Genomic DNA, 25223 nt, shown 5'->3' with positions numbered 1-25223 from the left:
GGATTTGATTAGGTCCACTTTGTTAGTTTACTTCGTTAACTAACTAACTGCAAGTTAAATAACTGGTCCGTTTAATTGCCTTTACGCTTCTAGTAAACACTATTTTAACCTCTAACAAAAAATGTCTGTTACATTATTTACTTAAATGCAAACACAAGGCTCTGTACAATTTCATTACAGTTTACTTTAAATCTCACTTATATTATGTTGTAAAGAGATTTTTTTTGTTTGTTTGTAGCTTATAGGCTCCGAAACAATTGTACTGATTTAAAAATTCTTTCACCAATCAATACCGACATTATGAACGTATAATATCCCTTCATAAACAAAGATGGCCCCTGGCCCTATAGTGGGTAGTAAAATAAAAGCCCTTAAAAGTTGCGCCGTCTCAAGCATTACTGCCTTTTCTACTCACAACAGTTTACTGTAAAGGCGGTAAATATTTTTATCAATAATTACATATTTCATAAAAACCCAAATAGCCCCCCGAATTTTGCTATGGTGGCAATGGTTTGCTATTGCATCTTAAAACTAAAATCAAAATCGATTCATTCGTTCAGGAGTAACGATTTATAAACAGACGCAAACACACACACACACACACACCCACACAGAGACATATCAAACACACCGTCATTTTTGCATCGGGGGCTATAAACAATTTACTTCAACTCATAACATAAAATTTAAAATTTTGAAAAACCCCCGAAGGTCGTGAAATTTAATTACACTCTCGATCAAGTCATCAATATTCTCTTTCAGCGCGCTTTCATTTGAGACTCTATTTATATATTTGCAGACATTCGGTTATTCTTCCCCACTATCACCCCTCACAACTTTTAAACGTCTCAACCGATTTTCATCAAACATGCCTAAGAACACTCGCACATAAGTCACCTTTCACACAAAACAAACTAAATTGAAATCGCTTCATCCGTTCGGGAGTTATGGTGACACAGACAGACAAATCAAAACGGCCTCCGTGGCGCAGTGGTATACGCGACGGAGGATGTGGATTTACAAAACGGAGGTCCTGGGTTTGATCCCCGGCTGGGTCGATTGAGATTTTCTTAATTGGTCCAGGTCTGACTGGTGGGAGGCTTCGTCCGTGGCTAGTTTTTCGCCAAGCGATTTAGCGTTCCGGTACGATGTTGTGTAGAAACCGAAAAGGGGTGTGGATTTTCATTCTCCTCCTAACAAGTTAGCCCGCTTCCATCTTAGACTGCATCATCACTTACCATCAGGTGAGATTGTAGTCAAGGGCTAACTTGTAATAAAAAAATTAAAAAAAAACAAACTTATAACACCGCACTTTTTGCGTCGAAACTCAATACTCACGGTAAACAACAAAGTGCCGACACCGATCCCAGCGCCCACGAGCACGTCCCACCAGTGGTGCCGGTGGTCAGTGATCCTGGTCAGCGAGCAGATGGCGGCATAGCTGATGCAGATGAGCTGCACCAGCGGGACGAGGAACACCGTCCGGTGGCGCCAGTTGAACGCGCGTTGTTGGAGGTACCACTGTAATAATGACGCCTTATTAAATAAAACTGCTGTCTGTAAGTTTTGACCTCCGCTGATGAAAAAAGTTTATCATGTTAAAAGTTTCTAAGTACCTATACCTACCTAAAAAATTAAATACGATAATAAAGTATTTAAATTTTAAGTAGTAATAGTCAACCAATGTGTAATCATGTAACTTTTCTGATTACGATGTGTAATTTTATTTTCTTATTGCGTATTTACAATCAATTAATCACGGCTCGCTCCATCTCCCGCTAAGTGATTTAAGAGCCCTAAGCGGAAAGGCAGCCACTTGCTTCTTGCCACCATTCCACGGGGACATGATTTTGTATAGTTATTAGGATAAGTTAGCTTAAGATCCCTATTGTGTTCTTCCTATTTCCTACTAATATTATAAAGGCGAAAGTTTGTGTGTAAGTGTGAAAGTATGAAAGTGTGTAAGTATGTTTGTTCCTCTTTTACGCTGCGGCTACTGAAGCGATTTGGCTGAAATAAAGAATGGAAATAGATTTTACTCTGGATTAATACAAAGCCTACTTTTCCCGGAAATCCCGGAAAAATCCACGGTTCCTGCGGGATTTGTGAAAACTGAATTCCACGCGGACGAAGTCGCGGGTGTCCGCTAGTTGTCTATAAAACAAAACTGTTAACTTACAGCCATAAAGAATCCGCAGTAGACTGACAAGGAAGTGTGTCCTGAAGGGAAGCTGTGGTAGGAGTCGGTCTGGTACCACTTCGCGAATCTTGTTGAAGTGCATTCGAATGTGCTGACGTACTCAGATCTGTGAACAATAAACAAAAAATCTATACTAATATTAAAGCTGAAGAGTTTGTTTGTTTTATTGAATGCGCTAATCTCAGGTAGGTACAACCTTTCCCATAAGATCTAAACCGCAATGTTTTCAAAGTAAACGTAGTGATTATGTACTTTACTTTGAAAAGTACTTAACTTACTTGAATTTTATTTTACTTTGAAGAAAATTGAGGTTCGATACTTTTATTTTCAAGAAAGCAGCATTGCAAAGGAAGACAAAGACCGTTATGGGTCATAAGCTTAACAGTTCGATCGATGTGGAGGATTCGGAATTATCTTTTCTTTATATTAAAGTATGTAGTAGTATGAGTTTAGTTTAATAAATAACCAATTGGAATATTTTTTTCGACTCCACTTATCTTTTTTTTGGTTTTAACAACTTAATTTTATTTGATTTCAATTATATGATATAAGTAGAGTATGGGGCACTACTGGGATGCACCCGATAAAAACAAGGTAAAAGTAATTTATCTTACCCATTACAAGTTTTGAGTGTGTCCGGTTCGCAAATATCGAAGAACGTCGGCCTCGGGCTACCGGTGATGCCTTTCATCACTTCTACGGTCATCAGGTTGAAGAACATCCCGTAGACGTAGTTCCTGTACAGTATGGCTGTTCTACGTGACACGTACTTGAGCTTCGTTCGCATCTCACACGCTGACTCGATGAGGATTAATTCTGTTATGAATATCTGTAAGAAAATGAGGAATCTATATCTATATCTATCTATATCTATACTTATAAAACTGGTCGTATTCTATACATTTATTCGCAATTTGAGATTTTACTTATACCATTTGTAACTACAAACGTTAGCGTGGCGTAAAGTACGCCAGCGCCATCTAGAATGTATACTTATAATACGAATACTTTACATTTTGTAAATTCTGTACATCAAAGATATTTTGATTTTTTTTTGTTGGGGGGCATTATATATATTATAATCGATACTGAAGCTAAAAATATTTTTTTCCGATTTTTTGTCTGTCTGTCTGTCCGTGTTTTTTTGTTATTCGGGCATCACACTGAAACTACTGAATGAATTCAAATGAAACTTGGCACGGTTTAAGATCACAATACTGAGAAGGATAGAGGATACTTTTTATTGTGAAAATAAAATAAGAAGGGGGTGAAATAGGGGTTGAAAGTTTGTATGGAAAGTCCTTCATTCTTAGAGTTACAGTTTTATACATTTGTTCATAAAATTGTTAAATGACTATAATTATCGTGCAATTAAAAAACATAAATCGAGTATAAAACTTACTACTGCAAATGGTAGAAGTATTATCGTGGACACGATAACCTCTGTAGACACCGTGTCTCCTCTGAATGGGAAGGAGAGAGCAGGATCGTTGCAGAAGAATCCATTCTTGTAGTGTGGTATCACTCCTAATTCGAATAGTCCAATGAGAAGCAATACTGTAATAGAAAAACTATTGTTAATTATATGAACAACTAGAAAAAGGTGAAAATATACTTAGTTTACAAAACATAGATAACTTATTGTAGGTACATATTAAAACTCAAGAATGACTAAACGGATTTGAATGTTCAGAAATAGTCTGAATATACCTAATTAGAATATATCCACGTAAGCAAGCTGCAGATTTAACTGTGCAGTTTTTGATAATGATATTTCAATTAGATAAAACTGTGAATTTAAAACTGAAGGTCTGTAGCCCGCATTAGGCTTTATCCCGATAGTCTTACGTATACAAGATCCATGCGGGTAAAACCGCAAGGGGCACTGCTTTAAGTGAAATACCAGAATTTACTTCTAAAAATGTATCTAATGATGATGATGATGATGATGATGATGAGTAAAAATTAAATTTCAAAAATATTTTTGTTCAAAAAAAAAATATCTAAATGAATTGTTTAAAAGCTTCAAATTAATAAGACACAATTTCAAATTATAATTTAAAGCAAATGGCTTACGCACAAAACAAAGATCACAATCGCAATGTATATTTTTATGTTGTTTTATTTAAACCGTCGCCGCCTTAAACAAAAATGCAGATGTGGAATGAGGTTGATGCACTATTGAAAATGACTAAGTACAGTGTACAGGAGTAAGTGTACACACAACATTTAAGTCAACGGTCTTATTGTGAAAAGCTTCGACCAACATCTTAGGATCAAGGGTCGGATACAGAAGCAGCATTCTTGAAACGGTGCGTATCGTGAGGTTCCTCACTCTGACCGCCAATTTGCTTTCAAAGATCTTGCAACCGGACTAGTGTTTTTTTATATCTTTTTACTGTTCTTCTATCAAAATTGTTCAAGTTTAGAAAGCAGTGGAAATGAATGTTGCAAAGAAAGATTATTTCAAAAGAGCGTCTGTTGATTTTATTGCAGACTCTTCTCAGCAGAACCTGCCTTCCGAACCGTTGGAAGAGTTGCTAAAAATATTTAAAAGTGCGCTATGGAAGTTTACTTACTTACTTACTATTATAAGCGATTTTGAATTTAACGAAATGGATTTGAAACTTTGCTAATATGTAGAGTTTATGTATTAACAAAACTGCTAAAGAATCCTACTAATATTATAAACGCGGTATTATATATTAATATTATAAAGTTTGCGTGAATTGGATTGATGTTTGTCACTTTTTAACGCCGCAACTACTGAACCGATTTGGCTGAAATACGGAATGGAAATAGATTTTACTATGGATTAACACATAGGCTACTTTTCATCCCTGAAAAATTCATGGTTCCCGAGGGATTAGTGAAAAACTAAAGTTCACGCGGACGAAGTCGCGGGCGTCGCTATTGCAATATATATGGAGCCTTCTCGAAAATTCGCTTCTAAGTTATCGAGAATAAACTCGCGAATTGGCCAGAAGGTATATGTCGTGGCATTGATATGGACGTTGGCATCGTTAGCCAATTTATTCGCCCAAACCTGCCGCTTCCGCCATTTTCAGTTCAAAGTCAATGTCACATTGTCGGGATACAATTGCGTAATTGCGGTGGTCAAAATTTGCAAACAGGAACGTTTGTTCTTTTAGCTCCTTTATTATTATCTTATTGAGCTGGTATGACGCGCGCTTAAAGGATATCCACCATTATCTCATGAAAACAACAAACCAGTTATTGTAAATGAAGCAGAATAGAGTCATAAGTACTACGAAACAAATTTATAGCATTTTATACGCAGTTGAGGTACAATATTTTAGCCTCCAAGACTCTGGATGTCTTAGGATCTTTTTAAGCCAATTTATTTAGTGTCTGTGGCATCCTAACTGCTAAATGGATTGTCTAATTTTTGGACTCTATCCAGCATTATCCCATGAAACCAACAAATCCGTTGTTTGTAAATGAAGTAGAATAGAGTCATAAGTACTACGAGACAATAGCAGTTTATATGTAGTTGAGGTACAATATTTTAGCCTCCAAGAAGACTCTGGATTTCTTAGGATCTTATTAAGCCAATTTATTTAGTGTCTGTGGTAACTGATAAACGGATTGCCTAATTTTTGGACTTTATAATAGGAAGAAAGAAAAATGTATCCATTTCAACATTATGATTTATGCCACACATCACAATATCTCCAATGCACCCAGGACAATACCCTGCGATATGTGGCACAACCAGCTATTGGCCCCATAAATATAATGGCCACAGTAAAAATAGATTATGTAGCTCCGATTTTCAGCTGGAACCACAGACGATTGACGAATACATTAATGACATGAAATTTTGTAATGTATAAATATTGACGTTTTATGTAGGTATAATAAATTATTGTAAAATTCTCTAAATATTTGCACGCTGATACATCAGAAAATTGTGTTGGAATTTTTTTTTCTATAGTGTAAGAACCATTGTAACCCACAGTTTTAGCAAATAATAAAAAAAAAGATCGGATAGCGCTATGCATTTTTCCATGATAAGTATTATATTTTCAAAAAGAATTTTCGACTGACCTAATGATAATCAATCTATTGATAATCAATCTTTGTTTTCTGCAATGTTAATATTTATTACCTTTTCCGCTGAGTTTATATAAACTTCTTCAAACAAGTAGGGCGGATACTTGAACCAATTTCGTCTTTTATCCACTGCAGCTATTCAAATTGGGTTATGCAATTCGTATCGTAACACCAATCAACAGTTTAACATTTGACCTTTATACTATTACCTATAAAGTTCATATTTGAACGCGTATCTACTCTATGTACACTAGGCGCATCATTGAATGATCTATCGATCATAATGACTCTTATTCCTATGTCTTTAAGGACTGTTATTATATTTAATGCATTTTTTGCCCACCGTACTCGCACGTGGTTTCCAATGTGGATGGACATAGATTATGTAGTTACTGCTGCATTTATAGGTGCATCCTTTTCAGATGCTATTAGTTCATGCAACAGGTCTTTAAAATTATTCACTCGACAATATGTCGGTGATAGGATGTTGTCTGGTCATTGTCTATTTGCTTGATAGCATTGTTGTATAATACTTAAATGGTTATGAAAATATAAAACGATTTTTTAAGCAAACTATTTTTTTTTGAGTGCCACGAGGCTGATCTTATGTGCAAAAATGAGCCAGCCTCTGTCACCAGTCGAGTCAACTAGCCGCGTTGAAAAAATACGGAGATATTTTTTAGCACTGCGACTCTATGGGTCCAAGGTCCAAGGCCCAAGGGTCTCCACAGCAAAAAGAACAAATATGTAACTCGGTCAGAGACATATTTATGCCACTTACAGGTTTCACGTAATTCTAAAATAAGCTTTTCTTAACAGAATCTGCCTTCCGAACTGGTGGTAGGGTCGCTATAAATAGACAAACTTAACGTTGCAAAAGTGCTTGTAAAGCCTACTAGAAGTAAATTAAAAAGAATTAAAATCGATCTAAAAAGGTTGAGGTTCTATGTTCGCATGTAGTTTCCTTTGTATGTTTCATTTTATACTATCTAAAAAATTAGGTAAGTATCTACAATTCGTACTAACAAATTATGTATAATCCTTGCTTTGGTTTCACATAAACTATAATCTTATTTAAACTGAACAGAACCACATTTAAAAATAAACAACTAATAATTATTATTCTCACATGATTTAAAAAAAAAACGTAAGCTTTCTACTCGACGATAGATGGCGCTAGTTGCTCAAAACACCGCCAACCTTATTATAACCTTATTGCTTTTACTATCCAATAAAAGTACGTAGATCAAAATGATTAACGATTATTATGACGTAATTAAAGCGCCCTACTATATTTTATAACTGCTAATTATAGAGTTATTAGCTTTTAATTTATTATTTACCAGCAATGTATAGACATGGTTTATGATTAAAATTCACCGAGCTGCGCTCGTTGCATCGTAATGGCGTCTTATCGATATTATAATCTTTATTAGATCTATTTTCTCTCCTGTAACTACCTATTATGAGTAGGTATATTATTATAATAGGCTATTTTGGTAGTGTTATTAGTGAGATTTGTGCTTATATCTGTTGTGTTTTAACGCCTAAATCGTCCAAGTTAGTACCTACTTTAGTTTATAATCGGCTTAATAATGTATGAATATACCTATGGCTTTTTTTATTCTTTACAAGTTAGCCCTTGACTACAATCTCACCTATTCACTATATTATCAACCTATTAGAATAAACATCAAATCAATTTACAAAATGTCATTTACCCACTGTGTGATATCCACGTAAGCACCGGATGACATTTTTACATAGAATCTCAATCTATACTAATATTATAAAGAGTTTGTTTGATTGAACAGGAACTACTGGTCCGATTAGAAAAATTCTTTCAGTGTTAGATAGCCCATTTATCGAGGAAGGCTACAGGCTATATATTATCCCCGTATTCCTATGGTAACGGAAATTAAGCGGGTAAAACAGCGCGGCGTCAGCTAGTTTCGTATAATATGTTAACTAGCGTAGGTATGTCATTAATAGTGAATTACCCTGCAGGAAAAACCGTTGTGAATTTTTTTCCCTAGGTCAAAATTAACGACAAGTATTTTATACCCTTTTAGCAAATAGTTTTTATTCATCTCTACTCATTATGATTTAACGTGATAATTACTTTGAAAATTACTACTTGTAGTAAAAAGATTTTCTTGACAAAACTAATGTGTTTGTTTAAGTAAGCTTAAGATTTTAATAAGTAATACATCAGTTTTGACACGAAATTTTTTTTGAAATTTAACATTGTAATTTTCGAGATTTATTTTATTGAAGTAAATAGTATTCAGTATTTAATATCATTGAGTAAATCTATTATTGTCATGAGAATTACTTTCGTACAAATTTTTAACCCTTACTTAAATTTTATTTTTACCCCTATTATTATTGCGATAATCTTTTACCTTCATACCTACCAAATTAAACTCGGTTCAGCGGTTTATCGTGAAGGGGTAACATACATACAGACTTAGGTACTTACATTTATAATTACACGGGGAGTTACCTGCTAACATCAAGATGAGTGGTGCGGAGCTGCGCAAACTCTGTCGTGAAACGAAGAACAGATGGTGGCAGGACAGAGCACGTCACATACAGTGGCTTTCTGATACAAATCAGTTCGGAGAGTTTTACTACAATGTTCGTAGGCTGATTGGTACCACCCCTCGCATCAGAGTACCGTTGAGGACTGTCAACGGTGACCACCTACTAAAGACCAAGGAAGAGGTACTGAACAGATGGGCAAGTCATTTTAATACGCTGCTCAATGTTGATCGAGGAGTGGATCTTCAGCATATTGCAATGTTGCCACAGCTTCCCGTATTTACAAATTTGGACGAGCCGCTCTCATTGTCTGAGGTCGTCATTGCCATTAATCAACAAAGGAACGGTCGAGCGGTGGGTACGGACCTTTTATCAGGGGAGCTTCTAAAATACTGTGGCGAGGAGATTCACAAAGCCATCTGGAATCTTTTTGGGCGTATGTGGGACGAGGAACGTGTTCCAGATACATTCAAGACATCACAGATTATTCCTCTCTACAAAAACAAAGGTAACCGCTCTGAATGCAATTCCTATCGGGGTATATCTCTCTTATCTTCTCCTGGTAAAATCTTTGCCAGGTTGCTTTTGAACCGCCTAAAGCCATTGTCAGAAAGCTTGCTACCAGAAACTCAGTTTGGCTTCCGGCCTGAACGTGGTACATGTGAAGCTATTTTCTGTGTCCGTCAACTGCAAGAAAAAAGCAGAGAACAAAGGCAATCCATCTACCTTTGTTTCGTAGACCTTGAGAAGGCTTTCGATAGTGTACCAAGAACTGCGTTGTGGATGCTGTTAGAAAAACTGGGTTGCACAGAGAAGTTCGTAAAACTTTTGCGCCTCCTCCATGACAATATGACGTGTTGTGTAGCAGTTGATGGCGAGCAGTCGGACTTTTTTCATGTTACGTGCGGGGTCAAGCAAGGGTGTGTTCTGGCACCCACCATGTTCGCTTTGTATTTCGCAGCCGTAGTACGCGAAGTTTTGCAAATTGTGAATGAAGGTGTCAGAATTCGCTTTCGGACAGATAGTGCACTCTTTAATCCAGCTAGGCTTAAAGCAAAAACTAAAGTATCTTACGCCATGATTACTGACATTATGTATGCAGATGACCTCTGCTTCGTGGCAGATTCTTCAGATGGCCTACAACAGCTTGTATCCGTCTTGGATACTTATTGCTGTAAGTATGGCCTTAAAGTTAGCACAGCAAAGACAGAGGTAATGTATGGTGTGGGCCACGAAGACCTGTCCATACAACTTGACAACAAGATTCTCAATCAAGTTGATAAGTTTCGATACCTTGGGAGCACCGTAACAACAAAGTGTGATCTCGATATTGAAATCAATAGCAGAATTAGCGCGGCGGCAGCAGCATTCGGTAAGCTGAACGCCAAGGTCTTCAGCTCACACGACCTTAAACTGTCTACGAAAGTGTCAGTATATATGGCTGTTGTATTGCCTAACCTTTTATATTCGGCTGAGACGTGGTGCTTATATCGTCATCACATACGCACACTCGACCGTTTCCACCTTCGGTGTCTAAGGAGCATAATGAGGATCCGATGGCTCGATCAAGTGCGCAATACTGAAGTGCTACGAAGGGCCGGTGTGGATGGAATTGAGGCTTACCTTATTAAGCGACAACTACGTTGGTGTGGGCACGTCCTGCGAATGCCGGATGAGCGGGTAGCTAAACGCATCTTCTTTTCAGAACTCCAGAATGGCAAGCGTAAGTCTGGCGGCCAGTACCTTCGGTACAAAGATGTTCTAAAAAGACACTTAAAACGATGTAATATAAATCCCTCGCGTTGGGAGGACATGACTACAAATCGTGCAAAGTGGAGACAAACGGTGAAAGACAAGACAAAGGAGTTTGAGCAACAACGTCGACTCGAATTAGATCGGCAGCGAGATGATCTTAAGCTTCGTCCACCTGCCGCAATTCCATACAATTACTGTGATGGTGTGCTAACCTGTGCCCTATGTAGTCGCACTTTTAAGGCCAAAATAGGGTACATTAGTCACTGGAAAGCACACCAGAGAACTATACATCCGAGTTCCTTACCCTGATTTGAGGAGTCTGAAGCGTCGCTGTAGCCGAAATCGGCTTTGAGGCATCATTTGTTTGACTTACCTATTAAAAGAAGAGGTATATCAACACCGAGGAACCATCGTAGTCTGTGCGTCGTTTGATTAGTCTGTTCGTGTATCAGTTGGGACTCCACGTCTTTTCTCTGAAACAAACATATTTAAATTATTAATAGTCCAGTCAAATTAATCCTTAAAATAGAAGTAAGGTTACAATAATTCCCATAGAGCTAAAAATTGGTATTAATGTTCAGAATACTAATATAAATGAATTGTGAAAAGTCCCCATCAATCCCCCTTTACTTATGCAAAAAGAAATAAATATTGATGGTGAAAGTTTGCAAAACTAGGTTTTTCGCGTTTTTCAGCTAAACGGTGAGTTTTACAGCACAAATAGTTTAGAAAAAAATTGTAGATCATCCGATTCTCTACAAAAAACTCATCCACACTTTTTTCATGAGTATTGCCATTTCCATGTTAAAGCGGTTGAAAGAACCTTAAAAATTATTTATTGCTGATTTTTTTTTCTCTCTTTTATCTTTTTTTTTTAATTTTTAACAATGTTAATATAAAAATATAACAAAACACTATTAAAAATTTATAAAAAAAAAATAAACCCTCCCGGCGCGGGTCATTTGAGTGCCCAAGCAACCGGTGGTCAGGGCTCCAGAGTGAGGAACCTCCTCACAATACGCGCCGATCTTGTAATACGCGCTGTATCCGACTCTTTATCCAACAGTTAAGTGAAAGCTTCTTAAGATGTTGGTCGAAGCTTTTCGTTATAAGACCACTGAAACAATCATCGGAACAATAATAGTTGACTCAACATTCCACATGGCGGTAATCTCGTGAAGGTCCAAGTATTTTGATACTTTTTCCTTTTTATTACTGATTATTATTAGTGGTATTTATTTCCGTCCGAGGTTTGGGAAGAATTAACTTCTCTCTCCAAGCAAGCACGTTTCCATATTAGATTGCATCGTCATTAAACATCAACTGGCCTATATCCTATTATGGTTTTTATTATCAACCCATCAAAATTAAAAACAAATCAATTGACAAAATGTGATCCACAACAAATTACAAATGTCATCCGGTACTTACGGTGTATATCATATAGTATGTAGATGACACTTTGTTGTCCACTTCAATAAGTTGATAATAAAGACCAAAATTGTGAATAAGCCACAGGTGAGATCGCAGTCTAAGTATAGTTAAAGAATAAAAAAAAAGAAAAAAAGTCAATGGGTCATTGAATAAAAAAAACAAGATACATCAAACTTTAACTCTTTTCTCGCTTCAGGGTTAAATAAACATGACGGACGACGGTATAACAAAAATTTTCAGATGTTACGTAAAATATCGACCGTTAGTAAGGTCAGGCTGACCTTGGCTCGCCTCGTGTCCTTGCTCGCCCTTTGCTACGACCGTTGACCTTAAGCTAAGGGCTTCAAGGCAGACATTTTGAGTTACGACTCTTTTGTGGAGGCAATGTTGTAATTTATCGTTTGTCATAGTGTTTTGGTGAATGGCATTTTTTAAAGGGCAATTCTGTTGAGATTTAGATGACTAACGATTTTAGGGTTGTGTGTATAAATATTTAAGTTCTGGTAAGGAAGTAAGTAGAAGATCTACCAACTCAAATAGAAAGTCATCTAAGTAGAGTTAAAAATGCAATCCGTATTTGAGGTATTACAAGACGGTGTCGGCCCTTCTTTCGATAGACAGCAAAATTTAAAAAAGCAAAAGGGAAACTTTGTTTTTTTTTAAATTTTAGAAACTTTAAAAACCAAAGAGGGTAACTCGATCCGCACCTGTCCACGATGAAGACGCAGGAAGAAGCATATTAAATGTTATGCAAAATAAATCTAAATCCGCACATTATGACTGTAGTGGAGGGTTTGTAGAGAACTTAAGATTCGCGTAGAACATTTTTTTTTTATTCTTTACAAGTTAGCCCTTGACCACAATCTCACCTGATGATAAGTGATGATGCAAGATGGTAGCGGGCTAACTTGTTAGGAGTAGGAAGACAATCTACCCCTTTCGGTTTCTACGCGGCATCGTGCCGGAACGCTAAATCGCTTGGCGGTACGTCTTCGCCGGTAGGGTGGTACGGTGATAACTAGCGACGGCCGAAGCCACCCACCAGCCAGACCTGGACCAATTAAGAAAACCTCAATCAGCCCAGCCGGGGATCGAACCCAGGACACACGTCTTGTAAATCCACCGCGCATACCACTGCGCCACGGAGGCCGTTAAAATAATTACGATATATAATATGTTACAATTAGAGCTAGTTAAGTACGAGTACGGACGAGTAAATTTAAAAAAGCTTGGCTCTCCATAGATCTAATATTTCACAGTGCAAGGAAGCCTTGGCCTTACTTTATATGAAAATGTTTTAGCTGGAATACAATTGTTCCCCAAGTACCAAACACGAAAATTATGCATGTAACTGTGGTATTGTTTATGTATTGATAAAATGGAAAAATGTTTTAAACCTACAGCAGGTTTACAATATTTCGTAGAAGCAAACCTTAAATTCTTGGTAATGATAAACTACATTTATATCTGACTCAGAGAAACGCTGTCAGAATACGTCACAAATTCGAAGGTAAAACTTACAACCACAAGATACTTACTAAATTACTAGTGCGTAATGTTAATTGGGTCAGTTACATTGTGACGTATTCAACATAATGGTTAATCATAATTTCCAAAGAAATTGTAATGAACACAGGTATTTACCGGCATAGATCAGTAACAAACACATGACTGCATTAAGGCGTAAAGATTTTTCACTAAAGTTCTTGACCTCATTACAATATGGTCAATGTTTAAAGTTGTGGATATACGTCACAATTTCTTTGGTAGAATTATAATAACTTACTAAATTACTAGTAACTACCTATTAAAAATTGTGTCAGTTATATTTCGACGTACATACATACTTAATAATTACATACTAATGAGTTAATCATAATTTAAATAACACAAAACACAGGTATATAATTAACTTTTTATCGGAATATACGTAAAAAAGAATTTTCCAAATCGGTTTGGTAGATTCAGCAATTACCCTGGTATAGATAAAATTCTAGACCATAACAACGAAGTGAAATTTTTGTAACTGTACTTTTCACGATGTAACTGATTTAAATTAAAAAATGTAATGACGTCAAATTTCCAAAATAATCAAACATTACCGGCATAGATCCATAAGAAGCATATGACTGCATTTTAATCTGGATATTTGCGCACATTTATCACAAAACTCTTGATCTTATTTCCAATTAAATCACAGTTAGTAATAATCTAAATAACAGGTAGGAAACGGCAAACGTTAAAATCACAAAAATTAATATATAAATTCTTATTTAAAATGTATATCACAAATCACCGTTTAACTTAATGTATTAGTAATAAATGGGGTAGACTGATTCAATGCTTGTGACTAATAAATTAGATTATGGCGATATCTTATCATTGGAAACGTATTTTGAGTTCGTCTAAGGTATCAGAATCGCTTGTCGATTGGCATACAGGATTTATCAGTCACGATATGGATTAAGATGACTGTCTACAGGACAAGCGCGAGACTTAGTTGCTCGAGATATCTCAGAAGATTTTCTTTTTAAAGCTCATTTTTTTATTGTAAAAGAATACAATAAAGAACTTAGCTAACTAATAACTATACAACCTACGTGGAATGGTGGCCAGAATACTGGCTACATTTCCGCGCTGGACAGCCATGACGCTTTTGCGCAAAAAAGAAGCCAGCCCTTTTGTCATCAGTCGAGGCAACTAACCGCGGTGAAATTATTCAGAGAAATTAAAAAAAAAGTGCTTAATCAAGATACAGCTGAGGTTTTTAAGAATTAATATGTCTAGCATGCTACCAACGCCATATCTTTTGAAAATATATAGACAAAATGTCAACCAATGGCGGTAGAGTCCTATCTCTTTAGTCTCAATGGAACCGATTACGATATTTCCGATTACGCTGGTATTGGTTGGCATTTGTCTATTTCTCACGAAATACGTCGTTTGGTCGCATGTCACGCCTACAGTTGATGACAGCGCTGTACATTTTGTTATTCACACTTTGCAAATATGACATCTCTATAATCTCTTAATATTCTAATAAAGTTAAGTTTCCAATTTGCCTTCAGAGGAAGACTTTATTCTATTTAGGAAGAAGATTGTTTCGGTCTCTATAGTAGTAATTAATTTTAAAAATCCCCAATACCACCACCACCACGGTTGGACAATTGTCTTACATACTCCTAGCACAGTCTTTAGTCTTTATGACTAGTTGGATGAGAAATGGAACATTGATAATAACTAAAAGTTAAAGCAAATATTTTTTTTTAAAAATTACTCCTATTTAGCTAAAATAACAGTTTGAGTTTCTCAGTGATTCTTACTCTGTATCTGAAAGAGTGTTTGAGTTTTTCAGTGATGACACTATCTAGCTGAACGAGGTTTGAGTTTTTCAGTGATAACACTATCTAACTGAATGATATTTGAGTTTTTCAGTGAAGACACTAACTAGCTAGACGAACGGTTTGAGTTTTTCTGTGATGACACTATCTAGCTGAACGAGATTTGAGTTTTTCAGTGAAGACACTAACTAGCTAAACGAATGGTTTGAGTTTTTCAGTGATAACACTATCTAACTGAACGAGATTTGAGTTTTTCAGTGATGATACTATCTAGCTGAACGAGGTTTGAGTTTTTCAGTGATAACACTATCTAACTGAACGAGATTTGAGTATTTCAGTGAAGACACTAACTAGCTGAACGAGGATTGAGTTTTTCAGTGATAACACTATCTAACTGAACGAGATTTGAGTTTTTCAGTGAAGACTAACTAACTAAACGAATGGTTTGTGTTTTTTAGTGATGACACTATCTAGCTGAACGAGGTTTGAGTTTTTCAGTGATAACACTATCTAACTGCACGAGATTTGAGTTTTTCAGTGAAGACACTAACAGCTAAACGAACGGTTTGAGTTTTTCAGTGATGACACTATCTAGCTGAACGAGATTTGAATTTTTCAGTGATGACACTGTTTAGCTTAAGGAATGGTTTGAGTTTTTCAGTTTTGACACTATCTAGCTGAACGTATTTTGTTTTTCACTGATTGTCACAATCTACCTGAAAAAAGGTGTGAGGTTTTCAGTGTTTGTCCCTGTCCAGCTGATCGAACGATAGGAGCTTATAACTTATGAATGTCACTATCTAAAGAATGGTTGGAGCTTTTCAGTGGTTCTCACTATCTATCTGAAAGAACGGTTTGAGGTTTTCGTTGATGCTCGATTGGTTATCAATAGTTGTTTCAAATATAATTATCTCGAATAATTCAATTCATGTGTAGATCTGTGGAATGATAACTTTATAAGTTGAAAATGAGTAAGCGCATATTTATACGATTAATCTGTTATTTTTATTTAGAAAATGGATTTCGCTGTCTGTTTGCAATGATAGCAAAGTCTGTAAATATAAAAGTTCTGATGCTTTTCCACGACATCTGCTTACTTTTTAAATCGTCGAAGTAGGATTATCTTGTTACGTTTGCAGTGCTAAGAATGTTGCTGCTTTAAGTTATATTATAATTATATGTAATATATGGATCGGAGAAGCCGTAACCTCATTACGAAAAGAATCGCTGACCTGACTAGCTAGCAGTCATCGGCTATGCCATTTACACTAGGTTCAGCATGCATAACCTTACTAGTCGCTTACAAAAACTCTTATTTTTACTATTTACCCTGATAGTAGTGGTAGAGGAAACACCTCGAGTAGGTCCCAGGGCTTGTGACCTTGGGCGTTCGTTTAAGGGTACCCTTTATAATTTATAAAGCCCGATATGATCTCCATGCCCATAGTAAACAATTTAAGATCAATAATTACACTACGAAACATTATCGGACAAAATCACTAACAAAATGCATTTCTACAATATGGGTATCAAATGAAAGGGCTTGTTAAGAGTAACTTGAAAATATGAGCCGACTCAGAGACCTAGCCAGCGATAACTAAAGAATTAAAAATTAAAAACAAAAAACTTTTTTAAAAAAGCTTTTAAACGTTCTAAAAAGTTTAACTACCAACTTATAACCTCATTATTTATTATATTCAAATGTTTTTATTATGTTTATGGGTGATTAAGTAGATCCACAATTACCTGCAAACTATTCCGAGTTAAAGTGGCCATTTTCTTTATTCCTTCTATACTGCGACGAAAAGAATTAGTAGACACCATTATAATATAAAACCACTTTTTATCCAAAGTCACTTTAATGTTATTTTTTTATAGTTTTTTCTTTAATGTTAATTAATAATTTTGTTTTATGTTTTTAATAACTTTTAATGTTATTTTCAAATTATATAAAACAATTTGTCGAAATAAGATAGTCATTATCATTCGTTATCTAATACGTACAGTCAGGTATGTTTTTATTTAAATTAAATTTTGATTTAATAAATTATTTGTTTTAAAATTTTAATTAATTAAATTCCTTCTTAAAATTATAGAACACTTTGTTATTAATGCACTCGTACAACTATCATTAAATTACGTGTGACTTTGTGTTATATTTGCGTATTATATATTTACGTTTCATTTGTTAACCACAGACAAAGGATAGAGAATTAGTGATTAAGTAGGGTCGTTTGACTAGTATCCGTCCAGCGAACTCAAGAATTAATACTTATACTAAATCAATGCTAATATTAAAACGAGTGCGAGTTGAACTCGTGTGAAGAGAGTTCTGAACGATTAATCTATCATGTTTTTGAAAACTGACTTGAAAATGCACCTAATTATGTAATTTTCAGGCTAATTTGTTTCGTTAAATAATTATCTAAACTTAAAATTATTTTTATAATATACTAGGTGACACGCGGTTTCACTCGGGTGGTACCCGTTCCCATAGGGAACGCTATAGATACGTTTCCAGTGACCGTGTATATTTAATTTAATAAATTATTGGGCGACTGTGCTTCGTTCACGTGTTTTTTTGATATTCGCTTAAAAAAAAATTATAATATTTTTTGTAATGCTTTAATTCCTACATGAAAGCATATTTTTTTTCATTTAAATTACCTACGTTTTCACAAAAATGACCCTCATGAAGATACTCTTACGATATTTAACTACGATCAAACTTTCTAATTTAAATATTTATGATATTACATCCTAAAAACTAAATTTGGTTCTCAGTTATAGACTCATCAGTTTATTTATTTTAAGGATTGAGATAAAATATTATTTGTCAACTAACAAGTATCATAGTACTTAAATAGTAAATGTAGTAAGTGGTTTCTACGAGTCATTACTTTATTTTATTTTTATTTTTATTTCTTTGGGACAGAAAACATTTACATATTAGAGGTTAGTAAGGCTTAAATTACCATGCAAAGGGGTTAATAAACATGTAAACAACAACACTATCCACGAATTACACAAATTAAAAATAAAGGCGTCACAAAACATACCTACAAATGACATTTACAAGACAAACAAGGAAAGTGGTTAACATAAAGCAGTCAAATCAAAAGGAAGAAGTACACAAAAGACAATAAAAATAATTAATTACAATAACATAAATAAAAACAAAGAATTTATACTACTTATTAAAATATACCAATTAACAATAATATATGTTATTTAATAAAATTTAAAATGAGAAAAAAAAAAAACTAATAAATAAACTAATAAATAAATGAGAGATCTATAACAGTTACAACACACTACATAACAGTTAAACCTAATTTAAATATTTTACACAAAACTGAATAATTTTTTACTGAATAATTCAATTAATTGATTGTTTTTTTTAATGATGTTAATATGAATATTTTTTTTATAGTGATGTTAATATGAATATTTTTTTTTTTGTAATTAAAAGTAAACAAATAATTTATATTATCAAAATATACCACCGCATAACAGTTAAATACAGTTAAACCTAAATTATAATTTACACAAAACTGACTACACACTATTTAAGTTAATTGATTGTTCTTTTTTTAAAATATCTGTTATAGCTTTTTTGTACATGCTTTCGGACATACTAAATATATCGACGTCATCGAAGCAGTTATTGTACGTGTCCACAAGTCGGCGCATAGGCGAGCGTTTTCCAGCGTTGTTTCTACAAAATTTAACAGTGAACAAATTGAAAGCACGCACCTTGCGTCGACCTGCGTACCTGAGGACATTAAGGGATAATTTGCTGACTAAATCAGAGCAATCATATTTATTGTGATACAGACCATGCAATATCGTTGCTTCTAAGAGCTTACGCCTGGATTCAAGTGTCAGCAGATTGTGTTTCATTAGAAGCTCAGAGTAGGAAAGTCTAGAACGATAGCATCTGTAGTGCATTGCGCGAAGGAATTTTTTCTGGACCATTTCAAGCTGATGTTTGTACTTATCATAGAGAGGGTTCCATATACAAGATGCATATTCCAGTTGAGGCCTTATCAGGGATTTGTATAAATGCAAGTATGTAGATGGTTTTGAAAAGTCCGTCGTTGAACGCATCACAAATCCATATAGACGGTAGGCATTACTAACAATTTTGTTAATGTGTTTCTCTAGTTGTAACTTTGAATCAAGCTGAATACCGAGATCACGAACGCTAAGGACTCTTGATAGTTTTTCATTACAGAGGTTGTAGGTGAAACTAGTAGTAAATTTATTTTTAGTAAAAGTGATGGCGTGGCACTTTGGTAAACTTAAATGCAACTTATTTAACTTACAGTATTCTGTTAAACGATTTAGATCTTCTTGAAGTAGGTGGCACTCTGATTCTTTATTCATTTGTAAGAATATTTTCAAGTCATCCGCGTATAACAGAAAGTTGGTATGTTTAAAGCAAGTATGAATGTCATTTATATATAGTACAAAGAGTAAAGGTCCTAATATAGAGCCCTGTGGCACGCCAGATGTTACGTATACACAGTTAGACTTAAACCCATTCGCGACGACGCGTTGACTTCTGCACGTGATATATGACGCAAACCACCTTAGGAGATTTCCCCGAATTCCACTATAGGCGATCTTTTGTAGTAAGATTTCGTGATCTACTTTGTCGAAGGCTTTACAAAAATCAGTGTATATGGCATCCACTTGTATACTCCTGTCGAGGCTTTCAAAAAGGTAGGTAGTGAAAAGCAGCAGGTTGGTGACAGTAGATTTTCGCTTAACGAAACCATGTTGTTCGGGGATGATGATATTATGTAGGAGTGGATATAAGGCATTGTGCACTAACCTTTCAAGAACTTTTGACAAAATGCAAAGTAAGGATATCGGCCGGTAGTTGGAAACATCATTTTTTGGACCGTTTTTGTGTACTGGTACTATGTTTGCTTGCTTCCAGACACGTGGTACTACAGCATCCCTAAGACATTTGTTGTAAATGAAAGCTAAGGGCTTACAGATGGATGTGTACGTATTTTTTAGGAAAGTCGCTGGAAGATGATCAGGGCCTGCTCCCTTAGAGGCGTCTAGAGATTTTAATTCCTTACGAATTTGTTCCAAGGTGAATTCTAGATTGTCTATTAGAATCTCGTTACATGAGTCTCCATCGGGAGCGGACCAGTCCTCTATGCATAGCGATGACGGTTCGTAAACGGACTGAAAGAACTCTGAAAACATGTTGCATATGATTTCTGGGTCGCGGGAGTGCACAGACTTAAACTTCATGTTAGACGGAATCCCTACTTTACCTTTACGTTGGGCAACATATGTAAAGAAATATTTAATATTGGAACACACGCTATCCTCCACCGACTTTTTATATGCCGAAAGGCATTTAGCACACTGCTTACTGAATCTTTCCCTGTAAGTAGAAAACATTTCGTAGTCAGATATGTTTTTGTATTTTTTCCACTTAAGCCAGGCATTATTTTTATTTTTAAAAATGCGGATGAGTGATGGTGTGAACCAAATCGGGTATTTAGCACGAGTTGCTCTGAGCGGAACGTATGACTTTATAATACTATAAACTTTTTCATAAAAAATTTCAACTATCACCTCAGTGTTCTTGTCAAGAAATAAGGAGTTCCATGGAGTTGATTCTATACTCTTCTTAATGGCTTCAAAGTTAGCCCGTCGGTAATTATATCGGGGGGTGTTATTTTGTTGAAGAGGAATATCCCGTTCGGTTATTTTTATTATGAGTGGTGGATGGTGAACTGATTCATTTAATAAGGGGACGTCAGGTTTATAGACATTGCAGTCGTTGGTTGATAATACTAGGTCTAGGATTCTGCCTTGGCTATAAGAATTAGGAATGTTATTATATTGAGAAGCGTTAAGTGCGGCTAAGAAATTCAGTAATTTTGTGCAAACGGGGTTGACATCGTCACATATCAGGCCATTACCGTGTAAATTTTGAGTCCATATAGCGTACGGTAGGTTAAAATCGCCAGCAATGTAAAAATTATCCGCGTTTGTTTCATTAATTAAATCAGAAAACATGTCAAAGTAGCTACTATATGCTTCTGAAGACGAACTGGGTGGGATGTATACGCCCGAGAATATGAGACGCGCCAATGATTTGTTAACAGGTATTTCTACGTTAACGCACTCCAGATATCTATGTGTGTCGTAGTGGTTAGATAAAGTAATTTCAGATGGTCTTAAACTTTTCAGCACCGCTACTAACACGCCTCCGCCGTCCGCTTTTTTAGTGGCCACACGGTCACGGTCACACCGGAACACCGCGTAACGCTGGTCGATAAATTCACTATCATAGATCTCAGGAATCAGCCAGCTTTCAGTTAGAATTATTACGTCGTATGAATTTGCTAAAATATTCATGTGCAAGGTCTGTAGTTTACTGCGAATACCCCCGCAGTTTTGATAGTAAATTATTATATTGTTGTTATACACTGTTACGATCATAATTATAAATCAATATTAATAGAAGGCTTGTGTTTATGTAGGTGAAAAGGAACTTCAACAGGTTAACAGACAGTGTGTGGCGGGTTTTATATTTTTCGACTAAAGATAATAAAATGACTATAAATAATAATAATAATAATAAAATAAAGACTAAAATTAATAAAATGACCAAGGAATGATTAAAAAAATTGCTCAGAATAATCAACGATGCTGCACTTTTACAAAGGCTTAAATATAATTTACTTAAAGAAATAACCCTTATTACAACGTAACTAAAGATTTTATTCGTAGTTTTGTGATAGGTAGTATGTAGAAATGAACAGCTGTTAATAAAATTATATTGAGTTTCTCTGATTTTATCATAACACGAATAGGTATACACAGTTTTAAAGTAGGCTAGAAAACATGAAAAGATAATATATATTAATAAAAGTTGATTTTTAAGTATCCATAGGAGTGACACGACTGGCACATTTGAATTTAATAAGGTCGTTGTGTGAGCGTACAGCAAACGCGGGTGAGTTGTCGCTTTGCCTGACGAGTATAGTTGCGTTTTTAATCCACACGTACTTGTAATGACATTGTTTTGCTTCCTCGCGGCATCGACGAAAAAGCGTTTTGTTTTTTAACGTGAGGTGCTCGTTCATGTACACGTTTTGTGGATGACCGGAGATACATATTTGATCGGTTTTTATATTTTTTACCTTTCTAAACGCGCTTATTATGTTATTTCTAGTGGCGAGAGTACTGAATTTGACAACGATATTTTTAGGTTTATTGTCATGCTGATTCGCATGAGGCACTCTGTGGATTGATACAACATCCTTATGCTGAATTGGATATTTAATAAACGATCCTATAGCTTCGAGGATTGTGAGAAGGTTTTCATTGCGCTTATCAGGAACGTTACAAATCTCAATGTTACATTGTCTTGCTTGTTGTTCTAGGCTGTCAATTTTGTGTTCTAAAGTTGAGATAATATTGAAGGAATTTTGCGCATCCTTATTCAGTTTTTCTAGGTCATGCACTTTTTTTCCCATATCAGCATTTTGCTCGCTTAGAAATTGGACTGAGGACTTTACTTCGTCAACTTCCTTGTTCAGATTACACAGGCCACTCTTTAAGCTGTTTTGGTCCGCACGCAATGATTTAATTTCTTGTTTCAAATCGGTTAGTGTAGTTTTAATATCATTGCTAATCTGGCTCAAGGTATTGTCGATGTCGCAACGCCACCCGTTGAGCATACCCTGCAGCTCCTGTGTAAAGGCACGCCAATCTTGTTGGGGAGGTAGGATCGGTGTAGTCTCTTCAACAGGGGTCATGGAACTGCGTACCGGAGTGTTATCTCGGTTTCCTCTATTGCGGCTGGAAACGTTGGAGCAGGTGGGGCACTGCCAGGAGGCTAGGTATTCCTTAGACAGTGACGCGAACCGTTGCAGAGTTATGTTTAAACATTCATGATGGTACGTTGTTTTACATAAGTAACACTGCATGAGGGATTGCTTCGCCACTGCACGCCCGCACCCGCAGCTACACTCCACATTTCGCGGCATTTTCAGTTGTTTATGCGAGCAAAATATTGTGACGCCAAATCAAAGTACGCTTGAAGCGGTTAAAATTACAAAGTCTTTTACCGTTATGTTGATAAAATGTTTCAAGCGAAATTGACCCGGCATAAAGTAGACATAGGGCTGCAAATCGCGTGCCACTTATTAGGTGATCACAATGACAGCTCAAACACAGCTGATTCACTTATCATTGTTCACTTATTGGCAGTTTTTTATCACGATAAATCCTTTATATGTTAAGTTTTGCTCAAAGATACACTTTCACTCGGTTTCGTACAACATAAATTAATGAAAAAACACTTTGGACTGTAGAAAAATAAGCTAGTTTAGTTATATTTCAAAATTTAAGTACGGAGACAGTGAAGGTATGTTATGTCGACGCCAGCGCCGCGGTGACATTATTACACACATACATTTGCATCATTACACAGTATTATACCAATGTTTCATACTTTACAAAATGCAAAAAGAAATATTTTAAATGGTCGACAATCAGTCACCTCACCCTATCCCAAAGTATTTAGCCACAAATCACCGCTTGATGACTAACAGGAAAATCCAATAAGTCCCTGTATGGAATTGTAACTAAGTGTTAAGTACTTACGAACTAGTGCATGTACTCGTATTTATGACTTTAGGACTTATTTAATACTTCAGGACGAATCAAGTGGAACTTTGAGACATATAAAGTTAATAGGAACACTACTCTTTACTCCAGGGGTGCCCTTTATGAGATCCTAGGTTCAAATCCTGAGCAAACTTTTACATCGATGTCTAAATAAATGAGTTACAGCCAACAACGATATTTTATAGTATAGACATGCTAACTATGGACCTTATTAGAAGCTCGAAGTCAGCTCAAAGGCACTCAGCGGGCGATGGAGCGAGCTATGCTTGGGGTTTCTCTGCGTGATCGAATCAGAAATGAGAAGATCCGCAGACGAACCAAAGTCACTAAAGCTCAGAGAGAGGCGAGGCTGAATTGGCAATGGGCGGGCTACATAGTTCGAAGAGCCGATGGACGTTGGGGTCCCAAGGTGCTGGAATGACGACCCCGCATCGGAAAGCGCAGTGTTGGTCGACCCCCCAATAGGTGGACATCAAGCGGGTTGCAGGGAGCCGCTGGATGCTGGCGGCTCAAGACCGTTTTGTTTGGAGGTCCATGCAAGAGGCCCATGTCCAGAAGTGGGTGTCCATCGGCTGATAATGATGAAGATGATGATGATGATGATAGACATGTTACGTGCATACAAAATCACCGCAAAAAGTGATCTGAATTTAGACACTCCACTGAGCGCACACATGGACATTTTTGTGTTTACTTACATAATATATTTATGTATATTTAAACAGTTTTTACACTTTCTGAACAACATACACACACAACTCGACATTGTAGACAATATTTAGGCAGTATTTGTTAAAACTTTCGATGTTTACTATGCGACTAAATGAAATTGAGGTGAACAAAGGTGGCTAATTGTCTAGCCACCTTTGTTCACCTCTGTTTCGAAACGTTAGTGACATATCTAACGGTATAAGATCTTTGACTATCAAGTATTCTTGCGTTCCGGTATGATGCTGCGTAGAAAACGTTTACGGCACAAGTTTTTAATTCTATTCAAGTTAGCCCTTGACCACAATCTCACCCGATGGTAAGTGATGATGCAATCTAAGAAGCGGGCTAACTTGTTAGCAGGAGGATGAAAATCTACACTCATTTCGGTTTCTAAACGACATCGTACCGAAACGCTGAATCACTTGACGGTACGTCTACGTAGCGTGGTAACTAGCCACTGTCGAAGCCTTCCACCAACCAGCCCTGGA

At 36.0% G+C, this 25223-nt stretch overlaps 1 protein-coding gene across 2 annotated transcripts in view; it reads right to left on the bottom strand.

Annotated features, from left to right (window-relative positions):
* LOC112047669 (phospholipid phosphatase 2) overlaps positions 1-25223 on the bottom strand; it is a 38550-nt gene that overhangs the window by 1831 nt on the left and 11496 nt on the right. Inside the window, exons 1-6 of one of the 2 annotated variants that reach the window (XM_024084862.2) lie at positions 17098-17257; positions 10950-11049; positions 3603-3757; positions 2815-3029; positions 2180-2306; positions 1339-1521 (exon numbers count right to left, since the gene is read on the bottom strand). In XM_024084862.2, coding sequence (XP_023940630.1) covers positions 1339-1521; positions 2180-2306; positions 2815-3029; positions 3603-3757; positions 10950-11049; positions 17098-17175 — 858 coding nt within the window. In that variant the 5' untranslated portion in view covers positions 17176-17257. Of the gene's footprint in view, positions 1-1338; positions 1522-2179; positions 2307-2814; positions 3030-3602; positions 3758-10949; positions 11050-17097; positions 17258-25223 lie in introns of those variants that run through there. The other variant, XM_024084861.2, reaches the window with a different exon arrangement.

The sequence above is a fragment of the Bicyclus anynana genome, chromosome 20, assembly GCF_947172395.1.
Source record: "Bicyclus anynana chromosome 20, ilBicAnyn1.1, whole genome shotgun sequence".
Taxonomy (NCBI): Eukaryota; Metazoa; Arthropoda; class Insecta; order Lepidoptera; family Nymphalidae; genus Bicyclus; species Bicyclus anynana.
Note: the sequence above shows the minus strand (reverse complement) of the source record. Positions and strands in the feature narration are given on the sequence as shown.